This window comes from Salvelinus namaycush, chromosome 1 (assembly GCF_016432855.1).
Source record: "Salvelinus namaycush isolate Seneca chromosome 1, SaNama_1.0, whole genome shotgun sequence".
In the NCBI taxonomy this organism is placed as follows: Eukaryota; Metazoa; Chordata; class Actinopteri; order Salmoniformes; family Salmonidae; genus Salvelinus; species Salvelinus namaycush.
Window position 1 is genome coordinate 67,489,198 of NC_052307.1, and position 14,899 is coordinate 67,504,096.

General features: G+C 45.0%; 1 protein-coding gene across 1 annotated transcript in view; it reads right to left on the reverse strand.

Annotated features, from left to right (window-relative positions):
• Nucleotides 1-14,301, reverse strand: part of LOC120047779 (spondin-1-like) — a 151,167-nt gene extending 136,866 nt beyond the window's left edge. Inside the window, exons 1-2 of the mRNA XM_038993333.1 lie at nt 13,693-14,301; nt 12,934-13,040 (exon numbers count right to left, since the gene is read on the reverse strand). Coding sequence (XP_038849261.1) covers nt 12,934-13,040; nt 13,693-13,927 — 342 coding nt within the window. The 5' untranslated portion in view covers nt 13,928-14,301. The remainder of the gene's footprint in view (nt 1-12,933; nt 13,041-13,692) is intronic.
• Between the last annotated feature and the right edge of the window lie 598 nt (nt 14,302-14,899).

Here is a 14,899-nt window from a genome sequence, read left to right on the forward strand (position 1 = left end):
ATATATTTCAGTTTACCCCTTGTATCCCACAGCAAATATTTCAGTTTACCCCTCGTATCCCTCAGCAGATATTTCAGTTTACCCCTCTTATCCCACAGCAGATATTTCAGTTTACCCCTCGTATCCCACAGCATATATTTCAGTTTACCCCTCGTATCCCACAGCAAATATTTCAGTTTACCCCTCGTATCACACAGCAGATATTTCAGTTTACCCCTCGTATTCCACAGCAGATATTTCAGTTTACCCCTCGTATTCCACAGCAGATATTTCAGTTTACCCCTCGTATCCCTCAGCAGATATTTCAGTTTACCCCTCTTATCCCACAGCAGATATTTCAGTTTACCCCTCGTATCCCACAGCATATATTTCAGTTTACCCCTCGTATCCCACAGCAAATATTTCAGTTTACCCCTCGTATCACACAGCAGATATTTCAGTTTACCCCTCTTATCCCACAGCAGATATTTCAGTTTACCCCTCGTATCCCACAGCAGATATTTCAGTTTACCCCTCGTATCCCACAGCAGATATTTCAGTGTACCCTTCTTATCCCACAGCAGATATTTCAGTTTACCCCTCGTATCCCACAGCAGATATTTCAGTTTACCCCTCTTATCCCACAGCAGATATTTCAGTTTACCCCTCGTATTCCACAGCAGATATTTCAGTTTACCCCTCGTATTCCACAGCAGATATTTCAGTTTACCCCTCGTATCCCACAGCAGATATTTCAGTTTACCCCTCTTATCCGACAGCAAATATTTCAGTTTACCCCTCTTATCCCACAGCAGATATTTCAGTTTACCCCTCGTATTCCACAGCATATATTTCAGTTTACCCCTCTTATCCCACAGCAAATATTTCAGTTTACCCCTCTTATCCCACAGCAGATATTTCAGTTTACCCCTCGTATTCCACAGCAGATATTTCAGTTTACCCCTTGTATTCCACAGCAGATATTTCAGTTTACCCCTCGTATTCCACAGCAGATATTTCAGTTTACCCCTCGTATTCCACAGCAGATATTTCAGTTTACCCCTCGTATTCCACAGCAGATATAGCAGCGCTGTCAGTGTGTGTAGAGCTGAGTGATTGAAGCTGACTGGATGATACAGCGTTTCCCTTTTTCACCCTCTGCCATTTACGATGCTCTGGCACGCCGTGCTGCGCCCACTAACCCACCCACCAAACCCCTCACCCACCCCCCTCTCGCCTCGAATAAGGAGAAACCTCAAGGCTGGTACTAAATAACAACAGCATGAGATCAATGGCAGGGAAAAATAAAACAGCCAAACATAAAAACCGTACAGCAGCAAAGAGGGTAATGAGATGTGGCAGGAGAAGGAACAAATGATAAAAACACCCTCTTTTTTCCTTCCTTCCTTCCTACATTCTTCGGGGGTTGTGCGCTCGGTCATGACATAGTAGTAACTGTGAGTAACTGAAGTGCTATACTGTAAAACTCGCCTCAACACAAGAAACGGTCAACTGTAAAACATTCAGCTTTATGTGGAAAGGGAATGAAACCAACAGGTTCACAAGAGTCTGCTACCAGTTCTGCTAGTTATGGCTGCTCTTAAAACCAACCACAGGCTCTCATTCATGTGGTCTGGCTTGTACACATACATTCACCCCTTGCTGATTGGATCACTGTATACTACCTCTGGCAGGTGGTAAGGAGTGAGGTTGAGTGGAAGAGTGAATAATATTCCCCTAAAGGAGGATGGTGAAAGACGTAAGGTAAGAAAATACAGGGATACAAGACTGGTGTGCAAACAGAGAAGCACGTTTGGGGGGGTGAAAAGGGGAGATTAGTCGGTAAGCAAAAGGCGCAGGGGACGATTGACTTGACTGCTGAGAGTCCCACAGCGAGGTCGGTTGGCAGTAGTTGGGTGGGATGGATCAGGGACAGAGGTATTCCCTCACCCTCCTGTTGACTTCACATTGATGAAGTTTGATATTGCCCTTCATCCACTAATCCTTTATCACTTAACCAGTGAATGGAGACGTGTTGAACTAACTGCACTCTTCTTTTCAAAGGTCTAAAAACATAATAAAGTCAAGTTATGATGTAATAACATCCCAACATCAATGTCTTCATGTATTACTTCCCTTGTTTTGATGGACATGGAATAGTCCTATAAGTGCAAAACCCATCATTCTGGCACTCCAGGCAGGCTCAAGCAAACGGTCAAAGTATTTAAACCATTTCAAATCTGGATGGCAGATCTGGATGACACCAGGGCAAATGGTGTCAAATTAACATGATGAGAAAACTTGCCTGAAACCTGAAGACTTGCATTAGCTCCTCAAGCTAACACCTTGGCTTCAGCTCAGCAGAGGCTATCAAAGTATTGTGCTGTGCAGAACTAACCCAGTCAGCAGCACCAGCAACCATCAAGGTCAATCCAACCAGATATTTCTACTATAATACTGTAATGAAAACATGACTTTTGTTGTGAAGATTACATATGACTGATGTTTAATGTGCTATGAAGGTTGATGAATGATACTGCAACATTCATGAAGGGGTTATGAAGTATTTCATAAAGGTGTTATTGATGCATATGTATACCACCTTCGGTTTTGCCAAAACTCACATACTGGTATACAGTGGGGCAAAAAAGTATTTAGTCAGCCACCAATTGTGCAAGTTCTCCCACTTAAAAAGATGAGAGAGGCCTGTAATTTTCATCATAGGTACACTTCAACTATGACAGACAAAATGAGAAGAAAAAAAATCAAGAAAATCACATTGTAGGATTTAATGAATTTATTTGCAAATTATGGTGGAAAATAAGTATTTGGTCACCTACAAACAAGCAAGATTTCTGTCTGACCATCGTTATGTTTGGGGGAAGAACGCCGAAGAACACCATCCCAACCGTGAAGCACGGGGGTGGCAGCATCATGTTGTGGGGGTGTTTTGCTGCAGGAGGGACTGCTGCACTTCACAAAATAGATGGCATGATGGGGTAGGAAAATTATGTGGATATATTGAAGCAAAATCTCAAGACATCAGTCAGGAAGTTAAAGCTTGGTCGCAAATGGGTCTTCCAAATGGACAATGACCCCAAGCATACTTCCAAAGTTGTGGCAAAATGGCTTAAGGACAACAGGTATTGGAGTGGCCATCACAAAGCCCTGACCTCAATCCTATAGAACATTTGTGGGCAGAACTGAAAAGCATGTGCAAGCAAGGAGGCCTACAAACCTGACTCCGTTACACCAGCTCTGTTAGGAGGAATGGGCCAAAATTCACCCAACTTATTATGGGAAGCTTGTGGAAGGCTACCCGAAACGTTTGACCTAAGTTAAACAATTTAAAGGAAATGCTACTAAATACTAATTGAGTGTATGTAAACTTTTGAACCACTGGAAATGTGATGAAAGAAATAAAAGCTGAAATAAATCATTCTCTCTACTATTATTCTGACATTTCACATTCTTAAAATAAAGTGGTGATCCTAATGGACCTAAGACTGGGATTTTTTACTCTGATTAAATGTCAGTATTTGGCTAAGGTGTATGTAAACTTCCGACTTATCCTGTTCATTGTTTGGAGTATGGAATAAAACAATCGTATATTATGATGGGCTGAGGTCCAAGCTCTTTAAGCATATGAAGCATTAAATAAATAAGTTATATTGTTCAAGTACATTCAAAAAGTACATTTACATTTACCTGGAATTTCATTCGGTGAAATGGTGAATAAATACGATAAACATAATATACAGACAGAATATATTGACAAGGAATTTATGAATCTGCACACTATTAACAGCAAAAAACAGAATACATGCACATTTGTTAAGATGAAAGTTGAACAGCAGTAACCCAGCAAACATGGGACGTCTGTCACGTTCCTGACCTGTTTTCTGTTATTTTTGTATGTGTTTAGTTGGTCAGGGCGTGAGTTGGGGTGGGCATTCTATGTTATGTGTTTCTATGTTTAGGTCGTTTGTAATTAGCCTTATATGGTTCTCAATCAGGGACAGGTGTTTGACGTTTCCTCTGATTGAGAACCATATAAAGGTAGGTTGTTCACACTGTTTGTTGGTGGGTGGTTGTCTTCCGTGTCTGTGTATGTGCACCACACGGGACTGTTTCGTTTTGTCGTTCGTGTATGTAGTCTGTTCCTGTTCGTGCGTTCTTCGTCATTTTGTAAGTGCTCATAGTTCAGGTCTGTCTACTTTCGTTTGTTATTTTGTAGTTTGTTGAAGTGTTTTCGTGTTTCGTCTTTTCTTTAATAAACTTCATTATGTCAAACGATCACGCTGCGCTTTGGTCCAATCCCTACTCCTCCTCTTCATCCGAAGAGGAGGAGGACGACCGTTACAGAACCACCCACCAACCATGGATCAAGCAGCGTGAGAGGAACCAGCAACAGCGGAAAAGAAACCAGGACTCGTGGACATGGGAGGATGTTTTGGACGGCAAGGGTTGCTACACATGGGAGGAGATCCTGGCTGGAAGAGATCGCCTCCCATGGGAACAGCTGGAGGCGATTAGGAGAGCAGAGGCAACCGGAGAGAGGAACCGGAGTTATGAGGGTACGCGACTAGCAAGGAAGCCTGTGAGTAAACCCCAAACATTTCTTGGGGGGGGGGGCTAAAAGGGAGAGTGGCGAAGTCAGGTAGGAGACCTGCGCCTACTCCCTGTACTTACCGTGGAGAGCGAGAGTACGGGCAGACACCGTGTTACGCAGTAGAGCGCATGGTGTCTCCTGTACGTGTGCATAGCCCGGTGCGGTACATACCAGCTCCTCGTATCGGCCGGGCCAGATTGAGCATTGAGCCAAGTGTCATGAAGCCGGCTCTACATATCTGGCCACCAGTGCGTCTCCTCGGGTCGGCTTACATGGCACCAGCCTTACGCATGGTGTCCCCGGTTCGCCTACATAGCCCGGTGCGGGTTATTCCACCTCCCCGCACTGGTCGGGCTACGGGGAGCATACAACCAGGTAAGGTTGGGCAGGCTCAGTGCTCAAGGGAGCCAGTACGCCTGCACGGTCCGGTATTTCTGGCGCCACCTCCCCGCTCCAGCCCAGTACCACCAGTGCCTACACCACGCACCAGGCTTCCAGTGCGTCTCCAGAGCCCTGTTCCTCCTCCACGCACTCTCCCTGTGGTGCGTGTCTCCAGCCCAGTGCCTCCAGTTCCGGCACCACGCATCAAGCCTCCTGTGCGTCTCCAGAGCCCTGTACGCACTGTTCCTTCTCCCCGTACTCGCCCTGATGTGCGTGCCCTCAGCCCGGTAACACCAGTGCCGGTACCACGCACCAGGCCTATAGTACGCCTTGAGAGTCCAGTGTGCCCTGTTGTTGTTCCCCGCACTAGCCTGATGGTGCGTGTCCTTAGCCCGGTACCTCCAGTTCCGGTACCACGCACCAGGCCTACAGTGCGTCTCAGCCGGCCAGAGTCTGCCGTCTGCCAAGCGGCGCCTGAACTGCCCGTCTGCCCAGCGGCGCCTGAAGTGCCCGTCTGCCCAGCGGAGCCTGAACTGCCCGTCTGCCCAACGGCGCCTGAACTGCCCGTCTGCCCAACGCCGTCTGAACTGTCCGTCTGCCAAGCGCCGCATGAACTGCCCGTCGGTACTGAGCCTTCAAAGCCGCCCGTCTGCCATGAGCCTGCAAAGCCGCCCGTCTGCCATGAGCCTTCAGAGCCGTCCGCCAGACAGGAGCCGCTAGAGCCTTCCGCCAGACAGGAGCCGCTAGAGCCTTCCGCCAGACAGGAGCAGCCAAAGCCTTCCGCCAGACAGGATCAGCCAGAGCCTTCCGCCAGACAGGATCAGCCAGAGCCTTCCGCCAGACAGGATCAGCCAGAGTCTTCCGCCAGACAGGATCAGCCAGAGCCTTCCGCCAGACATGACCAGCCAGAGCCGTCAGCGAGCCATGACCAGCCAGAGCCGTCAGCGAGCCATGACCAGCCAGAGCCGTCAGCGAGCCATGACCAGCCAGAGCCGTCAGCGAGCCATGACCAGCCAGAGCCGTCAGCGAGCCATGACCAGCCAGAGCCGTCAGCGAGCCATGACCAGCCAGAGCCGTCATCCAGCCATGACCAGCCAGAGCCGTCATCCAGCCATGACCAGCCAGAGCCGTCATCCAGCCATGACCAGCCAGAGCCGTCATCCAGCCATGACCAGCCAGAGCCGTCATCCAGCCATGACCAGCCAGAGCCGTCATCCAGCCATGACCAGCCAGAGCCGTCATCCAGCCATGACCAGCCAGAGCCGTCATCCAGCCATGACCAGCCAAAGCCGTCATCCAGCCATGACCAGCCAGAGCCGTCATCCAGCCAGGATCCGCCAGAGCCAGCCAGCCAGGATCCGCCGTCCCTCAGTCCGGAGCTGCCGTCCCTCAGTCCGGAGCTGCCGTCCCTCAGTCCGGAGCTGCCGTCCCTCAGTCCGGAGCTGCCGTCCCTCAGTCCGGAGCTGCCGTCCCTCAGTCCGGAGCTGCCGTCCCTCAGTCCGGAGCTGCCGTCCCTCAGTCCGGAGCTGCCGTCCCTCAGTCCGGAGCTGCCCCTTATCCCGGTGCTGCTCCTTATCCCGGTGATGCCCCTTAATTTAGGTGGGGTTATTTGGAGGGTGGTCATTGAGAGGGGGATACGGAAGCAGGGAGTGACTATGGTGGGATGGGGACCACGCCCAGAGCCTGAGCCGCCACCGTGGACAGATGCCCACCCAGACCCTCCCCTAGACTTTTGGTGGTGCGTCCGGAGTTCGCACCTTGGGGGGGGGGGGTTCTGTCACGTTCCTGACCTGTTTTCTGTTATTTTTGTATGTGTTTAGTTGGTCAGGGCGTGAGTTGGGGTGGGCATTCTATGTTATGTGTTTCTATGTTTAGGTCGTTTGTAATTAGCCTTACATGGTTCTCAATCAGGGACAGGTGTTTGACGTTTCCTCTGATTGAGAACCATATAAAGGTAGGTTGTTCACACTGTTTGTTGGTGGGTTGTTGTCTTCCGTGTCTGTGTATGTGCACCACACGGGACTGTTTCGTTTTGTCGTTCGTGTATGTAGTCTGTTCCTGTTCGTGCGTTCTTCGTCATTTTGTAAGTGCTCATAGTTCAGGTCTGTCTACTTTCGTTTGTTATTTTGTAGTTTGTTGAAGTGTTTTCGTGTTTCGTCTTTTCTTTAATAAACTTCATTATGTCAAACGATCACGCTGCGCTTTGGTCCAATCCCTACTCCTCCTCTTCATCCGAAGAGGAGGAGGACGACCGTTACAACGTCCTAAAAGACAATCGGCGGCATTCCAATTATGTCCCTTAAAACTTCTCTAGGGTAGGGGGCAGCATTCGGAATGTTGGATGAAATGCATGCCCAAATTAAACTGCCTGCTTCTCGGGCCCAGAAGATATGATATGAAACTGTTAAAATAGTGTCTGTGAGTATAACAGAACTGATTTGGCAGGCGAGAACCTGAGAAAAATCCATTCAGGAAGTAGTTTTCTTTTTGGTTTTGTAGTTTTCTATTCAATGATATTACAGTATCCATTGACTTAGGACTCAAATTGCAGTTTCTATGCCTTCCACTGGATGTCAACAGTCTATAGAAATTGTTTCAGACTTGTATTCTGAAAAATGAGGAAGTAAGAGCAGTCTGAATGAGTGGACCCTAAAGTGTCACAGAGCTTTTTCATGAGCGAGACCGAGAGAGTGCCTTTCTTGTTTACATTTTCAATTGACGACGTTATTGTCCGGTTTAAATATTATCGATTATTTAGGCTAAAAACAACCTGAGGATTGAATATAAACATTGTTTGACATGTTTCTATTAACTTTACGGATACAATTTGGATTTTTTTGTCTGCCTGTTTTGACTATGTTTTAGCCTGTGGATTACTGAAGAAAACGCGCGAACAAAACGGAGGTTTTTGGATATAAAGAGACTTTATCGAACAAGAGGAATATTTATTGAGTAAATGAATGTCTGCTGAGTGCAACCATATCAAGATCCTCAAAGGTAAGGGATTAATTGTATCTCTATTTCTGACTTGTGTAACTGTTCTACTTGGCTGGTTACTGTTTGTAATGATTTGTCTACTGGGCTATGTTCTCAAATAATCGTAAGGTATGCTTCGCCGTAAAGCATTTTAAAATCTGACATCGTGGTTGGATTCACAAGAAGTTCATCTTTAAACCTATGTAAAATATGTTTTGTTTTCTGAATTTTTATAATGAGTATTTCTGTATTTGAATTTGGCACCCAGCAGTTTCACTGGCTGTTGAAGAGGTGGGACGCTAACGTCTCACGTACCCAAGAGAGGTTAAGGGTTTCAGTGTGATGTTATCGCTCTGATGTTCTGAGAACGTTCTTAGGACGTCAAGTGATGTTCCCAAGGGAACGTTCTCTGGGGGACCTTTGTCTAGTTCCCTATACGTTTCCAGGACGTCACTGAGGACCATGTCAGGACCTTTTTATGACCTTTTCAGGATGTTAATTTTAGTAGTGCTTAGGACGTTATGTGATGTCCCAAGGGAAAGTTCTCTGGGTGACCTTTTTCAAAAAAAAATGGTCCCAGGGCATCCCCGTACGTTTTTAGGACGTTCTTGGGGGGGTTCTGTCATGGTCCCCTGGAAGTATTGTCTAGTTCCCGGTTTGTCCTGGGGACGTCACCGAGTACGTTTTTAGTACGTTCTTGGGACATTGTGTTATGGTCCCCTGAAGGTTTTGTGTAGTTCTCGGTTTGTCCCAGGACGTCCCCGAGAAAGTTTTTAGGATGTTCTTGGGCTGTTGTGTGATGGTCCACTGGAGCTTTTGTCTAGTTCCCAGTTGGTCCCGGGTCTTCCCCGAGGATGTTTTTAGGACGTTCTTGCGATGTTGTGTCATGGTGCTCTGAAGCTACCCTGGACGTTCTTGGAGCCATTTGTCACGTGATTGTCCTAGGTGTCCCAAACCGTTATAAGTAAAGTAATGAAATGTTATGGGGGTTTTAAGGTTAGTGGTAAGCTGTTCAGCTGTTCAGATAAAACAGTGTAGAAATCTTTAATCAATGACAATGTGATTACATTTGATATGATAACTTCAGTACTGACTTTTCAATATGACCCCACCTGGGATTTAAACTCACAACCTATAGATTTGGGACATGCTGATCTTTCTGCTGTGCCACAAAGTCTGTAGAATTTCAGAAGTCCCTTACATATACATTACTTATAATACATCTCTGCACTTAGCAAAAGCATGCCATTTAGTTATCAGGTAACCTGACTTTTTTATTTTTTTGTTTTTATTTCACCTTTATTTAACCAGGTAGGCTAGTTGAGAACAAGTTCTCATTTACAACTGCGACCTGGCCAAGATAAAGCAAAGCAGTTCGACACAAACAACAACACAGAGTTACACATGGAATAAACAAACATACAGTCAATAATACAGTAGAAAAAAAAATTACATTAAAAAGTCTATATACATTGTGTGCAAATGAGGTAAGATTAAAAAAAGACCTCCTAAGATTCTCTCATTGATTTCATTTACTTATTTCAGTTTGGGTTTTTAGTAAAGTTGTCTAATGTTGGTGGGGCATATTATTCTGTTTAAAACTGACTCAAAAAATACAATCGTTATTCTTGAGTGTATTTTAAACAGTGTATTTTTAACAGTTACTTTGAAGTGTAAAGTGTAGGAATAGGATTACATGTGAAATCAGTCAATGATACAGACATGGTAGCATAGAAGGAAGATTGTAATGCAGTGAACAAAGAGGTTGTGAGTTTAAATCCCAGGTGAGAACATGTATATAAATAATAATAATAATAATAATAATAATAACTACTGTATGAATAAACATACACAACGTGTGTAAAATATGTAAGTTGAAACACTGTATGTTAAAAGCACTGTGTGTGTGTGTGTGTGTGTGTGTGTGTGTGTGTGTGTGTGTGTGTGTGTGTGTGTGTGTGTGTGTGCGCGCGCGCGCGCGTGTGTGTGTGTGTGTGTGTGTGTGTGTGTGTGTGTGTGTGTGTGTGTGTGTGTGTGTGTGTGTGTGTGTGTGTGTGTGTGTGTGTGACTAGCATTGCCAAAAGACAAAGAGCTATAATGGCTCACTAGACAAAACCTCCAGGAGATCATGACACAACGTCCCGAAATCATCCTCGAGACAAACCGGGAACCAGACAAAACCTCCAGGGGACCATGACACAACGTCCCGAAATCATCCTCGAGACAAACCGGGAACCAGACAAAACCTCCAGGGGACCATGACACAACGTCCCGAAATCATCCGAGACAAACCGGGAACTAGACAAAACCTCCAGGGGACCATGACACAATGTCCTTTGGGATGTTCCCGGGTCAAACTGGGAACTAAAAAAAATCTTTAGGGGACCATGACACAATGTCCCAAGAACATCCCCGGGACCAACTGGAAACTAGAAAAAAAAACTCCAGAGGACCATGACACAACATCCTGGCGACTTTAGGCGACCATTTTGTGACCTAACGATTCATTATTGTTTGCAGGGAAATATTGCAGATTACATGTTTAATACCAGGGCCTACAGATTCATTCAGATATTTTTTGATCAGTGTGTACGTGTGTGTGTGTGTGTGTGACTACATTTCAATGTGTGCTTGTGAGTGTGTTTATGTATGAGTATTCCTGTATGATGTGTATGAGTTTGTTAGTGTTGTAATTGGCAGTGGGTGCTGGTACTGTATGTGCATCAAATTGACTGAAGTACTACATTAAAAAAATATATGTATGTATGTTATTACGTGATTGGTGTAAGTTATTACATTATTCATGAAAAAAAGTTGTTAACAACCAGTTAATGTAATAACTACCGGTTAATGTAATAACTACCGGTTAATGTAATAACTACCGGTTAATGGAATAACTACCGGTTAATGTAATAACTACCGGTTAATGTAATAACTACCGGTTAATGTAATAACTACTGGTTAATGGAATAACTACCGGTTAATGGAATAACTACCGGTTAATGGAATAACATATTACATTTAGAGATAAAAAATATTATGTTTACCATTCAACATTTTATTACGTTTATCGGCAAATTATAAAATGTACCGGGGGTATTACCAAAATGTTTTTTTTCCAAGTTATTACAAATAGAAAGTTATTACATTTACAGTTGTTACAAAGTGCGAAAATGTTTTATATAAAGGTCATAAATATAATACATATTGCAGAAGTTCCACCTTGTCAGAAGATTTTCTTTCCTGAAGCATTATAGGAGCAAACAATGTTACGAAGCCATTTGTTAAACTAGTCACGCACAACCTGACAAATCTTTGAGTGATATGAATAAATCAATGAATACTGAATTCATTGATTTATTCATATCACTCAAAGATTTGTCAGGTTGTGCGTGACTAGTTTAACAAATGGCTTCGTAACATTGTTTGTTTAAAATAGTGTTTGTAAGGGAGGAGTATCAGTCCTCTGGCCCAGCAATCTGGTTATAAAACCTATAAACAACATCTTCTTGGCCAATTCACATGCTGTGTGTTCTTGGCCTGAAACCTCTGTCTCCCCCAGCCCATCTCTCACCACGCTAGAACCCGGAGGGCCTCATCAGAGCTGGGGACATGTCTTACAATATCCCCTGACATCTAAGTGTGAAAACACTTCCCCCATCCCTCCTTCTTCCTCTCTCGCTCCCTCCCTGTTCCAGTCCAGTTGGAGCCGTCTGTAGGCTGGGAACGATCTTCGCACTGAACCTGGCCAGATTTGTGTGTGTGCGCACCGTACATGCATGCATTGCCAAATTTCACACACCTGGGCTCCCCCTGACTGGCACAAGGCTCCTTTTCCCATTTTCACACACACTCTCTTATTCACAAACACACACACACACACACACACACACACACACACACACACAAAGGAATACAGAGGGGGCCGTAAATAGAGGTATTAGAGGAAACGAGGTGAGAGTAATCGCGCTTCCTCCAAGATGATGCGTGAAACAGAACGACTCTGGCAGGAGGGGTCTGAGAGGGGAACAGATTATGTTGGGAGTTCTCTCTCTCTCTCACACACACACACACACACAGCGGAGTGGGTGAGAGCCGACACAGCAGTGTGCAGGAGACGGGTGTCCAGAGGCAGCATATGGTGTTGATGTAAGTGTTCTGCCAGGTGTGGTTAAGTGTGCTGGCTCTGCTCTGCTCTGGGAGAGAGGATATCCTTGCACCTGTATATCACATGACTGCATCAAAACACTCCCTATTCGCTGGGACTGCTTTGCCCCCAGTGACTGACTGGCTGACTGACTCCATAATATGAATAGGGTATAAAAACCTACACTGCAAACTTGAAATACAGTATATTCAAAATGTTATTGACTTACACTGTGGATAAACGTATTAAAGTTTGAGTAAGTAGGAATTTTGTCCACAAATGTACCCACATTTCTATTAAATGTAAATAGTTTATGATTAGTGAATGCCTTGATGTAGTTATTTTGTTAGATATTTCTCTCTATTAGCTGAAATCGTATTTTTTCATAGACATTTTAGCTGTCGGCTAGCTCTTTTGACCGCTATGAAGACGTTGTCTCCCTCTGAAGGCCCATGTTACTAGACAACCCCCCTGCACTTGCCTGGGCAGGCCTGCTCTCTACCTGGCTATAGCCAGTCTGAGAAATGTTCTAACAAACGTTTGTGCTATGAAACTAAATAAATACTGCAATCTGACCTACAAAAAGTATTTTCTAGATTCATGAGAGACAAAGCAAGGATAGTGAACTTCAAAACGTGATTGTAATTTATTGTAATTTGCAGCTGTTGTTTGTACAGTAAGTAATGAATCTGCTAGCTTCTAATGACTGAGTGCATCTAAAAATAATGATACTTTCACCTGACTAACTGAAGGTCATTTAGAAGAAAATAAAAGATGCATGTTTTCATTTTGTATCATTTTTAATGACATATAATTGCAAATCTCCTTGTTGTCTTACCTGGAAATTGCCAGCATAGTCCTCTTCTTTGTCTCCTTCCCTGCCCTCCCTCAGAGCGATGAGGGTGAAACCTCTGAAGTAAGCGGGACTGGATGCATACAGAGTCACTAGGGATCACAAACACACAGTCAGTGAAGAAATTAAACTGATGGGAAACAGATTGATAGGTTTAATAAAGGTATGCAAAATCTAAAAGCACTAACCCTCCTGGATTCGTTCCTCATAGGAATGAGATCTTTATAGGCTATATCAATCAGAAGGGAAATTAGCTCTTCACTTGCTGACACAACTGGCAATTGCTGTCATTATTCGTGTCATTATCATTACTGTATTGATATACAATAGCTTCCCTGAGAAAATGTGTTCGAATAAAACTGTGACGTGATGAGTGATTGAGCCAAAATTGGACTTTTGTTAAACTAATGAATCAAAATGTTAACTATAATGACCAATGAGTTCGCAGGTGGAGTCATCAAAAATAAAGTCAGAGCATCACAAGTTGCAAATATTTCAGCAAAAAACAGACGCTTATGAAGATACGGTATGAGGGCATTCTGGTCTGTGCCCAACTCCTCTTTCCACAAGGGAGTTTGACTTGTCATAACACAGCTCTGACTTCTAGGCTTATATCACTTCCTTATAAATGACCACAACACTGCGTCTTCACGTGAGTTGAACACAAAAGAGAAATAGAGTAAAGGCAAAAAATACCCTATTGTGTGTCAGACAATGTGCGCGCAATAGGACGGAATACACTACCTCTGTAAGTGCTCCCAGGCTGATAATTTGCTGGGTCCCCCTCGACTCGGAGCCGAAACTCGTTGTAGCCTTCCTTCCGAGTGCCCTGAGCCCGTAATATCCGACTACAATACCCGTCTGACTTCCCAGCTCTCTCCGAGGGCTCCTCCGTGAAGGCGAATCCGGGGTTGCACAGCCCAGTGGAGATAAAACACTGTAACAGCAGAATGCACAGAAATATTCCCGCTCCTGCCATCGTGAAGCGGCAGCTCTCGCTCCAGCTGATGCGAGCAAAGGTGGTGAAAAACGAGTGAGGATCAAGGGAGGAAAACACGCTTGCTTCACCACTCAAAACTCCAGGAATAGACGAAACTTGGCAATTGATAAGACTCCCCTCACTCGGGATACGAGGTAGCTGTCTCCGCTAAAGGTAAATCCATCCTGGAGAGATATAGAGTGCAGAGAAAGAATCGTTTACGATGTGCACTCGCTCTCGCAGAATCGCACACTGATTTGTTGAAGAGCGTCTGATGATCAGTGGGTCTAGTGTTTGCTTAACTGAGCGCGAGAGCCTACACAGGGTCAGGGAAAATAGCGGAGCAGTGTAGCACGTAGCGCGGCTGTCTCCAAGGCATGGACGCAGGCTATGAGCCCAACGACCTAAATGCACCTAGCCAACAGACTGGAAACAGACATTTCTACCAATGGCTGCAGTGACGGAGGGACGCGTTTGACATTCTAGCTGGAACCTGCCTGTGTGTTTGCTCAGCCGCGGACCCCCCCCCCCCCCCCCCAAGCCCCCTTAGCCGACCGCACAGACAGACAGATGCTCAAATAGTAATTAATAATGCATGCTAAACGCCCCCCCCCCCCCCCCCCCTTCCTGCACAGTCTGTATTGTGTGTGTCTGTGTCTGTGTCTGTGTTTGAAAGAGAGAGACAGGGCCGATAAGCCCTTCATTTAGAGGGAATGAAGTTAAACACATATGGAATGTGGACCGAGCTTCCAGGGACTTCATTCTTAACCTTATATTGGCTTCTTTCACCAACTGTCCAGCTGATGCCACTGAAAGAGAATGGTCACTGACAGAGAAGGAGATGGTCGCAATAATCAATAAACTATTATTTGAATCTGTCTCTAATGATGAATCAACAATGATCACAAGTTGTGGGCAGTCCATGTTACAGTTTTTACATTAGCCTGGAATCTATAACTGACCACAACAGAC